This window comes from Haemaphysalis longicornis, unplaced genomic scaffold, assembly GCF_048455015.1.
Source record: "Haemaphysalis longicornis isolate Haplotype H1 unplaced genomic scaffold, Haemaphysalis longicornis Haplotype H1 scaffold_10, whole genome shotgun sequence".
Lineage (NCBI taxonomy): Eukaryota > Metazoa > Arthropoda > Arachnida > Ixodida > Ixodidae > Haemaphysalis > Haemaphysalis longicornis.
The window spans coordinates 20,087,857-20,105,750 of record NW_027526204.1 but is presented as its reverse complement, the minus strand read 5'-3'; the positions used below and the strand labels follow the sequence as shown (position 1 = coordinate 20,105,750).

The 17,894-nt window shown below is 49.5% G+C and overlaps 1 protein-coding gene across 1 annotated transcript; it reads left to right on the top strand.

The window, feature by feature from the left end:
* Positions 1-9,521: 9,521 nt before the first annotated feature.
* LOC144159747 (cytochrome P450 3A19-like) lies at positions 9,522-17,475 on the top strand. Its single transcript, XM_077691444.1, has 4 exons — positions 9,522-9,551; positions 9,601-9,689; positions 14,967-15,107; positions 17,430-17,475. The coding sequence occupies exons 1-4, from the start codon at positions 9,522-9,524 to the stop codon at positions 17,473-17,475; spliced, it is 306 nt and encodes a 101-aa protein (XP_077547570.1).
* The last annotated feature ends 419 nt before the right edge of the window (positions 17,476-17,894 follow it).

The following is a 17,894-nucleotide window of genomic DNA, read 5'->3' as shown; positions in this document are numbered from 1 at the left end:
CTTCGCTTCTCCTTCATTCAATAAATAGGAATAATAAAGACGAAATAACAATTAAGCTTTCCCAAAACATACCCAATTACGCTACATTCACGCGATACCCCCCCCCCACTCTGCGACGCATTTACTCGAGTTCCCCACGTGGGAAGATGCGGGCGGGTTTTTTTCATTGCGCTGTGGCGGCCTCTGGTAGCAACGCGAAGCGATATGGCAGTGGTGCAAGCGGGCCGCCACTGCAGCGGATGAAGAATCAGGGCCGCGTTTCTTGCGTACAGTTAAACCTGGATGTAACAAAGTTGACAAAATTTCGCAATTTTTCGTTACATCCAGGTTTTCATTACATGCATATTTCTAGTTAAAAGGCTGGCTGGAATGAAGCAGCAATAAAACCAAAGGGCTAGAAATCAGTGAAGGTGAACTCACCATTCATGAATGTATTTCACCACGGCGAAAAACTGCGCGAGTTGAGCCTGCTGTTTTCGCAGGAGCTTAGACACTACTCGGTGCTTCAAAGAAGCAAGGTAACTACCCCCGTATTAACTAGCCTACAACTTAAGTATCACTTTTACCTTTTGACAATTTTCGGTGCATTGAAACGTTACAAGAACGAAACCTATGCTGAAACAGTGTTTTTTTACAAACTTCTTGCTCTTTTCCGCACTCAAGATTGTTGAGAGGGTGCTATACTCGGTGTCAACTTAAGAACGGCACCGGAAGTTGCCGCTGTGCCTTATCACCGTAGCCGGATGTTTCTCCGCGCGGCGCAAGTAGGGCGTTACTGGGAATAATTTGAGCATGGCATGAGCCGTTCCCGTGCTTTTTTGTACTTAATATGCTTATAAACGACTCCAGTGACGACAAACAAACTGCGTGAGACAAGGCAGACGATATCACGCATTCATAGCAAACCCCTTTCAAAACGCGCGCGCACTGACGTCACGGGTCCGACGCTTTGGCGGAGTGATACACTACATGAGGTGGTGCCGTTCTTAAGTTGTAACCGAGTTAGCTGGGATACTATACCAGGCGGAAAAATTCTCCTTTCTCGCCAGCGATTGTGCAATTTTCTTTAAAAGAAGCAACTTTTGTTTTCTAGCAGCACCAATCATTGACGACCGACACCACAGATAGAAGTGAAGACGCACCCGCCGCGGTGGCTCAGTGGCTAAGGCGTGGCGCTGCTGAGCACGAGGTCGTGGGTTCGATCCCCGGCCGCGGCGGCCGCTTCTCTGATGGAGGCGAAAAGCAAAAACGCCCGTGTGTGCGAGATTTCGGCGCGCGTTAAAGATCCCCAGGTGGTCAAAATTAATCCGGAGTCCTCCACTACGGCGCGCCTCATCGCCTGCGTTGTGTCGGCGCGTTAAACCGTACAATCATACCAAATCAAACCAAGTGAAGACCCGCCCTAACTGACCACACCGACTTCTTAATTACTACTAATGTGTCCTCAACACGCGTTTGGTCCCTGACCCACTCCGCTCTCATCTTGTCCTTTAATGGTACACCTATAATGTTACACTAATGCTACAGAGCGAGCATGCTGTACCATTAAGAACAGTCTTGAGGGAGAGAGCGACGGAAATCAAACGACAACGCAATGTAAAAGGAAAGAGAAAAAAGTTCAGTCTTTGAATGAACAAACAAGATTCCTTATTATGAGCGGAAAACACGGCAAGGTTTGCATATTGTCACGGCAAGCAGAGAGAAGACACTGGTACATATAGCTCCAGGGGATCCAGGCCGACGACGATGAAGCAGTGTGTGGCACGGGCTCAGCTCGAGCTGTCATGGCCACCTGTACATAGTTCATTCATGTAAATATATCGCTGCTCCATCGTCCAATATTCGCCTCATCTTTACCTTGTCGCCACGTAAAAATGTTCACTGTATGTTCTCAACTAGAAAAAGAAGACATCACATTCTGAAGCACCTGTAACATTGCTTGCGTAGGCGCCCTACCAAGAAAATAACGGTTTAATCCGTGCCATATGAGCTGTCTATCAGCTAGTGGATGTCATAGGGGAGATGGTTTGGGCGTGTTGGTTCATAGTCAAGGTTTGGTTGTAAGGTCTGGTTACAAGGTCTGGTTGCAAGGTCGGGTGATCAATGCGTAAGCAGGCCGTCTGTAGCCTTATCGCAACTTGACTGGATTTCTTGTTGTAGGCGGTACGTCACTGTTTTTATTGTTTCACCCATCGTTTTGATGTTTCCCTTTCCTTCCTCCTCTCTTCATGCTAGCAAGACGTGTTTATATGCGCTGGTTCTGCAATAAACGTTTTGTTGGAAGTTAGCGCTTGTCCTGTCCACGCCTCGTCCTCTGCTTTTTTACAGTAAAGTGCTTGTTTTCTGTATGTCGTGGATGTCGCCGGGTCTGCACAGTCCCATCTGGGACGACCTCGTAGTTCACGTCGGTGAGTCGCCGTAGCACTGTGCACGGTCCGAACTAGCTGTGGAGTAATTTTCGCATGCTCCCGGGTGGCGGATTGGAGTCCACACCCAAACATAGTCTCCCGGGCTGTACTTAACCGCTCTTAGACGTGAGGGGCATGGCGGAGCGTCGATCGTATGCTGTCGCTGGATCTGAAATCGGGGTAACCAACAGGCTTCTTCAGTGCCCTGGCTGGAAAGCTCGGCTTCTTCGCTTACTTGACCGTCCACTTCGCCAGACAACACTTCATCCAGAATAGTTCGAGCCTCGCTGCCGTAGACGAGACGGGAAGGGGTGAACCGGGTTGTTTCTTCCATAGCGCTATTATAGGCGAACGCGATGTACGGTAGTACTTCATCCCATGCGTTGTGCCGCACGTCTACGTACGTGCACCATGTCGGCTATTTTCTGTTCAGTCTTTCAGTTATGCCGTTGGTCTGGGGAAGGTAGGCCGTCGTTTTTCAATGTGAGGTGCGATAAGTCTGAGGATGACTTGCGCGGAAATGCTGTTCCCGTGTCCGTGCTGACCGCAGATTGGGGCACCATGTCATAGCACAACTTATGTAAATCAAAACTCGCTACCTCGGAAGCAGTACCTCTACGAAGTATTTTGGCCACCGCGTAACGTGTCAGGTAATCAGTTACCATAAAAATTCAAATAATTGCCCGACGATGAGAAGGGCAAAAGCCCCAACATATCTAGGCCGGGTTTCTCGAATGGCGTTGTTGTTGGTGATATCGCGTGCAGAATTCCCGCTGGGTTAAGCCGTGGCGTCTTGCGGCGCTTACATTGCCGACTGTTCTGTGGTGTCGTTTGACGTTAAGAGAGGGCTTAATCCTGTAGTAGTTCTGCCGGACTCTAGCGAGGGCTCGCGCAAATCTCAGGTGGCCAGGCGCAATTTGGTCGTGGCACGCAAAGAGAATCTCCTCGGTCCTGAAGATTCGGTGGTACCACGAGGAGATAAACGCTTCCGCTAGCCTGTGTATTCTTTATACAGAGGACACCGCTCCGCAGTCAGAATGAAGCCAACCCTCCCGTGAGGTGACGCAATAGAACGGGATTTTGGCCTTCCAGGTGGTCGATTGGTGCTCCAAGCTAAGCGTCAGCTCGTTGTCTTGTCGCCATATCTGACAAACTTATGGCACCGAGGAAGGCAGTGTCCTCTTCGGCGTTATCGCCTGGTAGTTCGACAGGGGCATGGTAAAGGCTGACTTGTGAACAATCTCTCAGTGGAATTCCTCTAGTCGTAGACTCCAACGCACCAGACGGCCCGATGGGCCCCTCAGGTTGGTTCACCAGTAGAGGAATTGATGCTCAGTAATCGCATTAAACTCTCTCCCATAAAAACATTACGGACCTTTATGGTGGCTTACACCGCTAGGCACTCCTTTTCCGCCTTAGCACGAGTAATCGCTTACTTGCGCAAGCGATTACTCTTTCCGTACCTTCTTGCTGTTGGACCAGCACGGCACCCTGCCCCATGTGGCTGGAATACGTGCGAAGCTGTTTCCGCATCATCGTCCAAATGCGCGAGCATAGAGAATGACTGCAAGCGGTAGCGCAGCTTCTCGGGAGCTTTCTGTTTATTTTCGTGCAAGACAAACTGGACATCTTTGGTCAGCCACGTAAGGGGCTCCGCAATCCTGTAAAAGCCTTTGATGAATCAACTGTATAGTAGGCGCAGAGCCCCACGCAATGTCGTGCGCTGTTTTATGTCTAGGCGCGAGAAACAAGTTAACGGCAGCCGCTTTTGAGGGCCCGGTCGAACTCCCTTTACACTGACGACATGTTCCAGAAGCTGGAGCTAGGTGAAGTCAAGTGAAGTCTCCGGCTTCAGCGACAGACCAGAATCAAGTGCTTTTCGAACCCCTTGAAACGTTGTTTGTAAAACGACAACGTCGTCTAAGTAGACAAGGCAGGTTTGCCACTTCAAAACGGTAAGCAGGGAATTAGTCATTCTTTCCAATACGGCTGGGATTGAGATGAAACCGAACGGAAACACTCTGTCCTGCTGAATCATTAGTCCAGCCTGTAGCATCGTACCCTGTGCTGCGGGGTATCTCAGGAGTACCACAACCGGTACTAATTGTCCAACACCCTGTGACGCTGCCTACTTCGGTGACACAACTGCTGCTGGCTGCTTGACTACCTGGGCATACGTTAGCTGCCCCGGCTCCACTGCGGCCGGTGATGGGTTCGCACTAGTCGGTGCAGCACTGCACGCGATGCACTTCACCCCAGATTACGCATGGAGGAGATCCAACCGTTGTCGGAGATGCCTGCAGACCCAATTTGTACAGTGTAGGCAGGGCTGGCCGTCGTGTAAAGAGGCGGTCCGCCCGCACCGACAAATGTTGCTCGGCACCTGTGGGCGAACGGGTCAGGGTCGCGGAGAAAGGAGACGCAGAAGCAGTGCTGGCGTTTGTGCTGGGACTCACCTCGTTCTTTTCTTCCTCAGCCCAAACAACAGCCTACCGATGACGATGGTGCTGTTGCTGATGCTGCTACAACAGTTACCCTGGTATTCTGAGTCCTTCCTCCACTCGAGCCTCCACTGGAGGAGATCCTTGACATCGATTTCCCCATGCATAAGCATTGCGGAATCCTCCCCTCAGCCGAGTGAAGGGAGCAAATGGAGTGGAGGAGGAACTCAGAATACGGCCCTTAGTCTTGGACCACCGATTGTATCACGTCACAAAGATGAGCCGCGTTATCGGCGAAGGTTGCGTTCTGGATAGCTTCAGTGTAGCGGCGGAATATTGGCGCTCGTGCTGGCTTGACCACTGCTGCAGGGTCCTCTCCATCACGAATGCCTCCGCGACGAACTCAGCGTCTTTGGTGGGCGAGGCCTCACAACAACTGCTCCTTCAGACAGCGAAAAAGGCGGCGCATATTTTTTTCCTTTTCTGGCATGGCGACGTCCGCTCTTCTGAAGAGGCGCGTCATGTCCTCAACGTACATGCGGACGCTTTCCTTCGGTAACTGCACGCGGCTCTGCAACGCACGCTCGGATCTGACTTGGCCGTCTGCATTGGTGTCAGCTTGGTGGAATTGGTCCCGAAAATCATGCCACGCTAGCAGCGTGGCTTACCGGTTCTTGAACAACGTTCGAGGGGCGTCTTCCAAGCTGAAGAAACGTTCATCAGCTTTGCTGTACCGTTCTATTAACTGCAGTTTGCGGCGCATTAAAAACGGTCCAACCAATCTTCGGCGGTTTCAAAAAATCGTCTCGGTAGGCATGCGGGTGTCGATGGTAGTACAGCACGAACTCGCCTTGGGCGTTCCTCGCGGTGGTCATTGTGGCTGTGCTTAGCAGGCCCGTCGACGCTTCTGCGCTTGCAGTAGACCTTAATCCAAGGTCCGCAGAGAGGCATCGAAGCCGCCGGACGGAGCACTGATGAACGAACGTGAATTCCTTCCAAGTCGGTCCTCTTTTCTGGATGCATTTAAGGGTCCTTGCTCGCGCCACACCTCACCGAATTGTCAGGTACAAGACAAAATAACCACAAAATGTGGCTCCAATCCACGCTGTGAAGGTGGTTGGACTGCAAAGCTGTGAACGAAACCCACAACGGTTACCCATGCGACGTCACTTGAATTCACACACGTGCCCATGGCTCTACAAAAAGTGAAATCAGAGACTCTGGCAGCCGTTACCTGGGATTAGTGGGGGCGGCGTCCGCTTAACTGAGTGACCTAACTCAGTAGCGACGACAGAAAGAAAACAAAAAGGAGCGTCTGGCGAATTGTGAGGAGGAGGGGCGTCACGCGCGGTCTCACTGCCTCCCCTCACTCTTGTATCATGCGTCGCCGCCAAGGAGTGGCCTCCCTTCCTCCCCAGGCGCTGTTCCGTTCGCCGCTAATCCAAACCACGTGAATGCCGTTATATGCTGTTTGCACTTCCCAACAGGACTTTGAGTGAGCGCAGGTGGTAGACCCGACGCTGTGCTCTTTCAGTACACCGTCTGTCTTCCCGCATCCTCGTTTTGGCGTAGCTTAGTTGGTAAGACGACGGCCTGTCGCTCCGTTTTAAAGCAAAGATTTCTACCTCTACCAGCCAACAATTCCTTCGTGGCGTGCGGGACAAGAAACTCCGAACAGAGATGAAAAGGGGAGGTGCCATTCACTCCCGGAGCACAGTGTAGATAGCGCGGCGATAGGGTGCTCTTACCCAGCGTTCCCCGCGCACAACTGCCTGCTCGCACGGGCGGGCGCGTTGGAGGGACGGCTTTGTCGTCTGCTTTAGCGACGGTTGTTTTTTGCCTGCTCTGACGTGCTTCGCAACCATCGCGCGCTTCCTTCGCACGGCTTGATTAACTTGTTCGACAGCACCTCCTGGGTGGCCCAGACCCGACGGAATGAAGTGGTCGTACGGCAAAGGTACGTTAAAGATTGGTGTCAAAGGCGGGAAAACAAAATGTAGATGCCACATACAGACATCTGACCGCTAGAGAAACGCCACCTTTTGCTCACTGCTTGCCACGAATGAGACTCCGTTTTGTAAATTGGTGCATACCAATTCGGTTGTATTTTAATGAGTATTACAAAAGGCAAAAGGAGCAACTGGTTGTGATCAATACCGATTATAAAAGTTCCCTCAGCTTTCCCGCAGTTCTAAAACTTACTAAACTAACTAGTTTAAATCGGTATAAATGGGAATCGCTAAGTTCACATGCCGAATTGTTTCGGTGTCTGCGCTTGTGTCGCACGGTAGTGTAGCCCCAAGCTAGCACATCAGGATGGCTAGGTTCCGCTGCCTCACCTTTCGAAAGACGCTCCTCTTCGTTTTCTCTCTCCCGGCTCACGGCCGGGCTACAGCGGCGACGTCCCCCGCTCTAGCCCGGCCGTGGCCGAGGCACCAGCGTTCGTGATGCTGCCCCGCGAATTCCGGGTAACGGCTAGCAGAACCTCTGGTTTCGCTCTTTGTAGAGCCACGTGCGTGAATTCAAGTGACGTCGCATGGACAGTTGTGGGTGTCGTTTAAAAAGCTTTGCTTTCCAACCACTTTCACAGCGTGGATTGGAGCCAATTTTTTTTTCCTATTCGGGTCCAGGTTCGATACCTGGCGGTACCAGTAATTTCTTTCATTTAGCCTGGCATTTTCTGCTCACGTCGGCGCGAAAATGTCCTTGGCTGGTAGAAGTATACGGCTTCGCAGTAAAGAGGCACGTTCATTTAGGCGGCAACGTGTGCCCGAACAAGACCCACAACGAGAAAAGCCCTGCATGCCATTTGCCCTCCGAGAACACTCTACCAGCGCCTTCATGGCGTGGTACTCAGCTCGCCGGTGCACGTGCGCTCGCACTTCGAGTGGCGAGCTCAGACAAGCTCCCGCTCCTGGCGCCAAGCTCGCGCTGCCGGTTGCCTCCAGCTCTCGCGCATGCTAACGCGATCCAGTGCGCTAGCACTATTGAATTCTCTGATGGCGGCGTGAGAATCAGTGAGGAGGTGGACTCTGGGTGGTGGTGGTACACGAGCCATGTAGGGCATGTGATCGAGGGCTCCTAGGAGACCATGCAGCTCGGCTTGGAGAGGCGACGGGGCGATGGTAGCCATAGTAGTGGCGCCGCTAAGATCAGGGCGTTCTTCACAGTGTCACGCCAAACCGATAGAGTTGTCTCGTAGGCTGGCATCTGTAAATATGTCCACCTCGTTTGGTAGCCTCTGTGCCATGCATCGGCGGAGAACGCGCAGATGTGGAACGATGCTAGCTCGAGGGATTGCCTACCGTTGCGAAGAAACAACCATACCTAGAGCCCAAGGAGGAGGGGGGAGGAGATGGCATGGGTCCGAATGCGTGCGTTTGAGAGTCCCATGCAGTAATAGCAGCACCCTGGATAATGAGCGTGCGCCAGAGTTGATGGTGCTTACGGGTCTCTTCAAGAATGTCTAGCAGGGGAGGCGGAGGAGCAGCTTTTTCCAAAGCGCAGATCCCAGTGTGTCGTGCGAGGCCTGTGATCATCCGCCGGGACGCACGATGTAGAATTTGGAGTTGCTTCATGTGAGCTGGACGGAGGTCATATACAGGGGTGTCATACAGAATTCGGACACGGGCAACTGCTCGAGTGAGCGCGAGGCAAGCAGCCTGACTAGCTCCACCATACGTATTAGACATCGTAGAGATCAAATGCAGCATTGGTTTCTAGTTTTGTCCACACTGCAGAAATGGTTGCACTTGGACTCATCAGCCTCTCCGTACTGTCCCCATTGCCAGCAAAATGTTTTTTCAGACCTCAAGCACCTCATTTGGTCCTATGCAGCTTTCGCATCTTCTCGTGAATCTTTGCTTAGTGCTGTGCCCCCCAACTCGTCCCCTGATGACCCCCCGTACGAAGACCCAAATTTTCTGCATGCTCTAGGTGTGTTTTCCATTAAGAGTGGCCTGGCAAGGGTAGTGTGAGATGGGGTCTACACTCCCCTCCCAAAGAAATCACTGATAATCTATCCCCGACGAGTCATCTCCAACAATTGAGTGATCACCTCCCCCCCCATCCTTCCTTCTTCCCCTTCCCCAACTACGGCCATGTGGCCTCCCCCATCTTAATAAATGTCAATCATTCATTCAGTTCGCTAGAGATGGGAAATCCTGCGGCAATATTCCATCAGTTTGCACTTTCGGCGTGTATTGTGACTTTCTGGATGTCAATTACAGCTCAGCTACTTATAAGCTGACGTATGTCCTTCTCACTACTAGCAAAAACGTCTAGATATTACGAAAATGAAACATTCTCGCCATTCTCAACATTTGACCTAACCACGTCCTTTTGTAGTATTTGCGGGTGAGCCGGCCTTCAACACTTAATATTGTTCATACCACAAGCTGCATGCAGCAGTGTGGATGCTACATTGTTGTCCTATAGAGCTACCACTGAGGGCGCCTAACTCACCGTGAAGGGGGTTTAGAAAGGACCTTTCAGTCAGCCCTCTCAGCAGGTGGAACTGGAAGGCCCCGGTTCCTATTCTCGCTTTTCTTCATGGTGAGTTAGGGGCCCTCAGTGGGCGCTCTATAATACAACAATGCAGCCTCCACAGTGCTGCAAGCAGCTTGTGGCATGAACTATAATGGGCAAGTAATTAGGTGCTGAGGGCGCAATCATGAGCAGGTCGTCGTATTGTTTGGAAACAGTAAGTGTGCGACAGCCCGTGTATTGTTTACTGCGTTTTTCCCGCACAGGGAAGCTTTACTTACAAATCAACGGCGAGAATGACCTACCTCGACATGGTTTTGTACGAGTCAATGAGACTGTACCCACAAACTGTAGGGTGAGTAGCTGCACCTGATACCCGCATGGGTTACAAGTGTTTCCTTCTATCGTTTTGTGTCGCGGTGCCCAAAATGCACTTATATACATATAATGTAAGTAGAATGCACACTAAGGCTAGTTGGTACGTTACGAAAAAATGGCCGCGTATCTGCTCCTTTCGTTGCAAATGTCCACAAAAGACGATAGTCGTCGAAATTTGCCAGGTAAATGCCTCCCTTCGGTTTCTCGCTCACCTGTCATGTTGTTCCTCGTGCGTCGCGCTACTCTCAAGGTAAACACACTTAAAGGTTTGCTCAGGTCAATTCAAATTTACCGCATTCCACAGCTCCAGGTCTGTGCAATAAGATATTGCACAGACTTCGTTTTACTTTGGTCGGGTGGCTGAATTGAGCCACACACCGACAGACAGACAGACAAACAAACAGACAGACAGACAGACAGACAGACAGACCAAAATTTCTGGGTTTAAGTAGCCCAAGAAAGACTATCGTCTTTAAAAGAAAACTGCCCTAAAGCGAGGTCAAGAGACGACGACTAGACACACAGGGCGCACACTAGCAACTGATGTTTTTATTTGAGTGAGAAACACATTGTGAAGGAAACTGCGAGCTACGCATGTGCGATAACCTAGCGCACACAACGAAGATAAACAACCAAAAATCAACAAACACCACAGCCGAACGACTGAGCGCAACACGGGGGGCGAGACAGCCAGCTGGGTGACTTTTCACGCTCTCGCCCTGCTTCGGTTAATGATGGGGCCAGTTGATGACATCTTTGGCGGGCTAGGCGCAATCAGAGAACGGCGTGCACTCTTTCGGTCGATACTGAAGCACAATGCGAATTTTTTTAACAATACCGCGGGAACGCCTAGGTGGCGGAGAAATGAGCGAGAGTAGTTTTCACGCGCAGAGCGATCCCGTCTTGTAACCGTCGTGTGGTGGGCTGTTCCCGCACGCACAACCCAACCGTTTTTCGCTGGCAATCAGCGGGCTGGCTTCAATGAAGTGAAAAAGGCGCACGCAGAATCGCTGTCACCACCCGGTAACGAAGGCAGAAGCGGCTTCTGCAACAATCGAGGTTTTCGTGTTCTCACGACAAAGGTATACGTCTTGCCAGTTATCTCGCTCACGGGACGGTAAGCAACGCAAAACCCAAAAGCGCCGTACTTCAAGCTGCGGCGTCGCTTCGGACGCGGCAAGGGGAAAATACTCAGCCCCTTGGATGATGCGGCGGGAGTTTGACCAGGCCGTTACGATATCCCCGTCTCCGAAACCTTTCACTCCTCTGCCGCCTACGACGCGCGAAGCTTTCTTGGTCCCTTAAAGGAGTACTGACACGAAATTTTCGTGTTACGTTTTTTTGGCTGCTATGTGTACCTACCAGCCCACTAATCATAGAATGACACATTAGACGGTTGAGCGCAGCGTAAACATTCATTTACTGCGTCGTTTATTTGTGTCAGTTTCGGTTTCGACAAAACGAACGCCGAGCGGCCGCCATGACAGGAGGTAGAGCAGAACTCCGCTGTTACGTTCCTCACTGTTTTCGTGACTGTTACGTCGTTTGTCATCGGTCCCGGCATAGCTCCCATAGGATATAATGTATTGCGAACACTGCTGTAACGTCGCAGCTGTGGGCCCGTTTCCATATGATGCGTCGCAACCTGACACTTCGAAGCCGCTTGGGCACCGCCATTGGCGAGTCTTGGCCAGTCTTTGTTACTGAACTGGCTACAAGAGGCCACAGGCGAGTTGGAAAGGCCGTCACTTGACGGCCATCCGTCGAAAGTGCTATCACCAGCATCACTCTGCTTACAACAGAAGTTTCGCGGTTTCGCACCTCAAAGAGACGCTGAAAGCAATGCGGCCTTTCAGGTTATTTTGAAGCGAGTGGTGCTTACCAGCGGGGAAAAAGAAAGGGCAAGCTTCTATTGCCGATTTTTTAAAGCGTTAGGCTCACATTTCAGAAATGAATCGTTTTTGTCAAACGGGTACTGCCTTCGTTCATTTTGCGTATAACGAAACCCGGGTTCGCGTCGCGAGGCGGTCGGAACGGTGAGCGAGTGCTACTCTGATTTCACGATGCCCGATTTTGTTGTCGACCTTCACTAGTAGGGTGACGGCGAGCGAGTAGTAAAGTGATCTCTCGGCGATTAACATGACGTTAATGCTAAACATGATTAACATAACATTAACACTAAATGTGCACATAAACTTGCAAAAAATACCGCCACATTTGGCGGAACGGGAAGAAACCAAGTTGGCAACAATGGAGTTCTAGACAGGGACTTACTTTCGTGGCTTTCCTCACTCTTACGTTTTCCCGGCTGTTACGTTTTTCTTTCGCGGTCCGGTGAAAAACGTATTAACAGGGTTTTACTGTATTACGTGACGTGACCATTCTTGCCGTACCGCTGCCGCTCTGGACGCGCCCGCGCGCCCAGACCGGCCGAAGTCTTCACCGTCCCCACGCACCCGGGCAGCATGATGTCAGTCCCAAAACCATGACGTGAACACACGCCGGAGCAGCGCGCGCCAACCACACCCAGCGCGTCGGCTTCATCACGGGAGCCCCGATGTCGGCAGTTTGGGGCAAGTAGCAGATGATATCATGTCGGTGCGCTCGAAGATTAAGTGGATTTAAAATATGTTACGCCGAACGGTTGCTGTTGAAACTTGCTGGGAGATATCTCCTGAAAAAAGGAAGCATTTTACATAGTTATCTCAGATTTGAAATTTCGTGTCACTATTTCTTTAACATATTTCCGCGGGTTGATTGAAGATTTTACGACCTTACGCACACCCTGTTAATTGTTCACTTAAGAAGAAGGCAGCACTTTCCTGATGTCTCCACAAGAAGAAGCACTGAACCCCTGACCTTTACGCCTCCTTAGGGTCGTTTCCATGCCTGGACAGATTGAAGTGGGCGTGGTTATTCGGCGTGTGGGCGAAGCATTACTAGGAAACCTATCGTTGTCACGCCAGCGATGTCTTAGTTGCAGGGTGGTTTTATGTGAACACTCGGACCGACGGCATCATGTTGTATGCGGGCATAAAATAAAAGATCAGCGAAATGTAAGAAATGTAAACCTTGTAAAACAAATGGTTCGAGCGGCCACGAAGGCAAAACACAAGTTTGGTTCATTTAAACGACTGCATTGTCCCAACAACAATGACACGAATTTTATTGGAAACTTTAAAGAAGATACGGAGATAGTGAAGGAAGCGTGTATAGCAGTGGCGACTCCCCGACCACTGTCGGGTGATTCTTCTATGACGTCACGGGATCTTCTTTACCTGATTAGCGGACGCCGACCTCCTAAGGCACCGTTAAGCATGACTGGGTGATTGTTGTGGAACATCTGTTTCCGCTTGATCGCATCACTTGACTGCCAATGTACAATTAACGCACTGATAACTAAAACGGAAGACTGCGCGAGTTCGTGCATGTTCATGGTAACAGCGCTAACGAGCGTGTTTGTGCCGTCTTCTTTTTGTCTCGTGTCGTTAGCGCTGTTACTATGAACACTGATAACTATGTACCTAGTGCTGGCCCCTTAACGTCACTCCTGCCTATTACGTATGTCATAGCGTCACTAAATAAAGGTTTTTTAAGTATTACAACTCTGTTCTCTCATAGTTATAGGCCGCCAGGATTTTCATTGGTTGGTCAGCACCACGTGATATTTGTTTACATATGGGCGCAGCCATTTTGTTTCTGGGAGCCTCTCTCTCTCTCTCTCTCTCTCTCTCTCTCTCTCTCTCTCTCTCTCTCTCTCTCTTTCTCTTTCTCTCTCTGCTGCGCGCATGCTAGAGCGGCTGGTCTCACTCTGCCCGTAACAACCGGTAGCGGTTTCGTTGGGAGATGGCAACACTGCAAGCCAGAAACAAAATGGCCCCCAGACACTTCCTGGTGCACGAAGTGGCGGTACTCTTAAAGGGACCCCGAAAAGCTTTGTGAAGGTGCCAATTAAATATATTCAGGTGGTAGAACACATAACGGGAGATGTTTGAGCCAAGTGTGAGCCCCATGCGTTGTACGGATAATTTGTAAACAATTTTTGAAAATTGCCTTTCTCAGCCGATGAGCGCGACGCCACAGCGAGCCGACCGCGGATTACGCAACGGCGATCGCGGCTGACGCAACGGCGAAGGCGCCCCCTGATTCGCCCAATCGCCGGCGAGGTCGGCCGCCGGCGGCATCACTGCCATTCGCTTCCGGCTGCTCTTCGTCCTTCCTGCGCGATCGCAAGGAAAAGGCGGCAAATGCGGGTCCGCAGCTATTGACGCGTGCCTAGGCGCATGAATGTAGCTAGCGCAGAACGGAAGTCGAGCGTCGCAATGTCAGATGGCTATTCCCAGTGTTCCCAGCTGCTTTGAAAGAAGCAGAAAGGGAGGAGGAATCCATCGGGAAGGGGGGGGGGGAGGTGCACTTAATTGCTTCTCGCGCAGCTTATACTCGATGTAGATCAATAATTCCAACGGAATTGCATCGCTATATTGGTGCTACGCGACAATACAGGCCTTTTGTAACTTTTACAGATGGCTTTTCTGGGTTCCTTTAAGCGTAGCTTATTTATTGACGCTGGTATGTAACGGCAGAGCGATATCTGAAGGGTTTTCGGTATATATTGTTTAAAATGTAATTGGGGCTCATTGAGTTACAAGGACTCATTCTTTCAAATTGAACCCTGTTGTGTTTTCTCTTCATAGCCCCTTTCAAGGGAAGCGAGTTTCCAACTGTGCTTCTCCTCCCCTGATCTGCGTTTTGTTCGTTTCCGTCCTATAATCCGCTCGTTGAGAAGAATTATATTTGCTTACTCCCCAAGCATAATTTCTTCTGCGGTTTAATTTTCGTACGCCCACAGCCACAATCTCTGTTTCTTGAAAGCGCCAAAATAACACCCCCCCTACCCCCGGCATAACACGGTGGCCTCCACGACTGCGCTGATCCCTTCTGTTCCACCATCATCTGCAAGCCATATGTTGTCTCTAGACTTGTACGTTTCCTCACAGGTCCCACCCGGATCATGTGTATTACCTTTTTTTCTTCCTGAAAGGTCATACACTAAACAAGCAATATGCCACTGCTTATTTTAACAATATATTAAGAGGATGCCGACGCAGTAAAAGCAGTTCTAAATTAGCACGAGTTATGTAAATACCCTAACCCTATTTTGCAGTGTCTAATGACAACGTTACCCCATTTATGTGCATCCCGTACATGCGTATACACCAACTAACTATTGTTTTTTCGCTGGTTCTACACGTAGATTTATAACTCGCCAAGCTCTAAACGACTACGAAGTAAACGGCCTCAAGATTCCGAAAGGTATGAATGTTCTGGTCCCTGTGAGCTACCTCCATCACGACCCTGATGTGTGGCACGAACCGGAGCGCTTTGACCCCGAACGGTACGTTAAACAGTGTAATAATACCTTTCCCACATGCTTTTGCCCCCAACACAACACTACCACTTGAAATGTCAGACCATAGATAGTACTATCGGCAGTAAACTATCTCTAAAAAAGGATGAAACATTCAGCACATTAAAATGAAACTTGACAATTGCCAAGCGTTTCGGTATTAGCGATTGTGGACTTTCGCGAATCCATGGACATCATATCCTAAAAGCAAAATATACTTTCGCTACAATATTAGCTCAATATGTTTTGTATATCAAAGAACGTCAAGGGGCGTCATAAAACCTGATCTATACTCGCCTTAAAGCATACAGCAAAAATTCATCAAGGAATACCGAGCTGTAGAACGTACCATGCTTTTATTGTCAGAAGTTCCCAATACAATATTCTCTGGAAAACTTTATGCCACATTCTCGATAACCATGTTTTCAGTAGATAGCTGAAGCTTGCCTGACTGCCTTACGGCTGTTTGGAAGTCCGCGTATAGCTCCAATAAAAAAAAAGATCTATAATATGAACCGCTGCTTCAATAGCGCAAGTAGACCATCCTTTACGAAAAAGCTGGAGATGCCACGAGTATGATGCGAACGGTAGGGTTAATATCAACCATTTCAACCATTTTCAACCATTTCAACCAAAGAGTTAATTTCAACCATGAAAGCAACTTAGCCTAGAGTCGGAAATTGCTTGTTTCCTGTATTTGGGTGATACAGTTTGATGGGATGAAACAATTATTCATTTCCTGCACGTGAGGTCATACGTAATGCGCCACTGGTGACAAGTTTGTTTCCCAATAGTTTTCTGTTTCCCAATAGGCTGTTTCCCAATAGTTTCGCACTCCAAGATTTACTTATACCCTAGCTTCGTTTGTACAACGGGAGGGAGGGAGAAAAATGTGCCAGTCAAGTCAAGTCGTTCTAATTTCCAGCAAATTTTTTTGGGAGAATATCTGTGCAGGTGTGACTCGCCAGCAAAGCATGCGGCCGGAAAGAAGTATTCTGTTGCGAGTCAAGTATTCTTAACAAAACAAGCTCGTAAAAGGGTAGTGACGGATGTATTTACTAACTCCTTACGAACTTTACTACCCCCAGAACGGTACGTAGATCCTGCCACTAAGTTAGGAACCGTTACTAGTCTATACCGTACACTTGATTGATTGATTGATTGTAGGGTTTAACGCGCCGACGCAACGCAGGCGATGAGGCGCGCCGTAGTGGAGGGCTCCGGATTAATATTGACCACCTGGGGATCTTTAACGTGCGCCGAAATCTCGTACACACGGGAGTTTTTGCTTTTCGCCTCCATCAGAAAAGCGGCCGCCGCGGCCGGGAATCGAACCCGCGACCTCGTGCTCAGCAGCGCAACGCCTTAGCCATATACCGTACACTTGGTAACTGCTGCTTGCGTAATACTAACATTCACTGACACTAACAAAATTCTATGTATTATTGAACGTATTAACTACAGCACTTTTCCCACTCCAAATTACGATTTAAAAGTTTGTGCAAGTCCGCATGCTGACTTCTATAGGCTCACATTAAAATGCATAATTCGAAAATTATAGCTAAAATATATGATTTTTATCGACAAGCCCTCCAACTCTATCAAATGACTTTCCGATGCTGGCTATAAAAGGAAGAGCTGGTGTATTCCTTAGGTAATTGAGTTATACTCGCTCTCCTCGTGCATTACGATGGTATTCTCGCTCAAATTATTTGCTGATCGTCTAAGTGCGATATGTGCGTGTGGAATGTTTCTATGTCGCGCTGCACGCTCAGCCGATCCACATTGTCACACGTAGCTTTTTACTAAGTTAGGCATGGCCAGTTAGTAAAATCCCCTAACTGCCTAGTTTATACTGGGACAAGTAACTAGTCAGTGTTCTGTTAGTAAGTGTATTTTTAAGAGTGTTGTACATGTACCAGTAGTATTCTGGCTAAATAACTGCCAGTGAATCCCTCACATAGCTTCTACACTGAAACAAATACAGCATGCTTCACATAACTGTGACCCTGAAAACATACAGCCAGAGTTATCCGCCCTTTGTGGAAGCCTTGCGATCCTGATGTACACCTCGCGCTTTTATGACGAAATTATGCCGCGTTTGGCGTTTCTCAGCAAAGCATCCCTTGCTAGACGGGCGCACGGTACCACTTGGATGCCTTCAAGAGCTTCTCCGTTCATCTCTCGCCACAAAGTGCTGAATGGTGTGGTGCGTCGTCCAAGGAAATAAGCGTGGCATTGGCTCCAGCAATGACAAGCTGAATAATTGCCCTTTCGTGCTTTTCTCGACCCTGTTTCTTTATGTTTCAGAGAACCTGGAGCAGCAAGTAATGCCACCCCTTACGGTTGCAGCTAATGTTGAATGTCGCATGATCGCTCAAAACCCTGTTCGAGTTTCTCGGTTTTATTTAACTATTTTTTTTCAAAATATTCTCGTACCGCTTACTTCAGGCATACTTCAGGGTATATGACTAATGAAACATAATTTTACGATGCCGTCGTCTTTCTCACTGATGGGATTCAGTTCAAATTCGTTTGATAAGCCACCAGTACATACCTAAACCGTAAACTAGTGAACTGCTGCGCATGGGATTAACAGGAACAGGCTTCGCAGTCATAAAGGCGCGGTCTGGGGTGGAGCAAGTGAAATGTATCTGCCATCGTCGGTGGTTGCAGCTTCATACCCATTAATGCGCCCATGGTTTCCAAAGCCAGACTACATGCAGCAGTGCTGTCTATGCCGCTTTGACTCCTTTGAGATGGTACTCTTGTTCC

Bases quoted from the DNA above. Each gene is read 5' to 3' on its own strand.
- LOC144159747 (XM_077691444.1), top strand. From the start codon at position 9,522: ATGAGCAGGTCGTCGTATTGTTTGGAAACA. The intron at 9,552-9,600 runs GTAAGTGTGCGA...TTTCCCGCACAG, and splicing joins CGTCGTATTGTTTGGAAACA to GGAAGCTTTACTTACAAATC. The intron at 9,690-14,966 runs GTGAGTAGCTGC...TTCTACACGTAG, and splicing joins CTGTACCCACAAACTGTAGG to ATTTATAACTCGCCAAGCTC.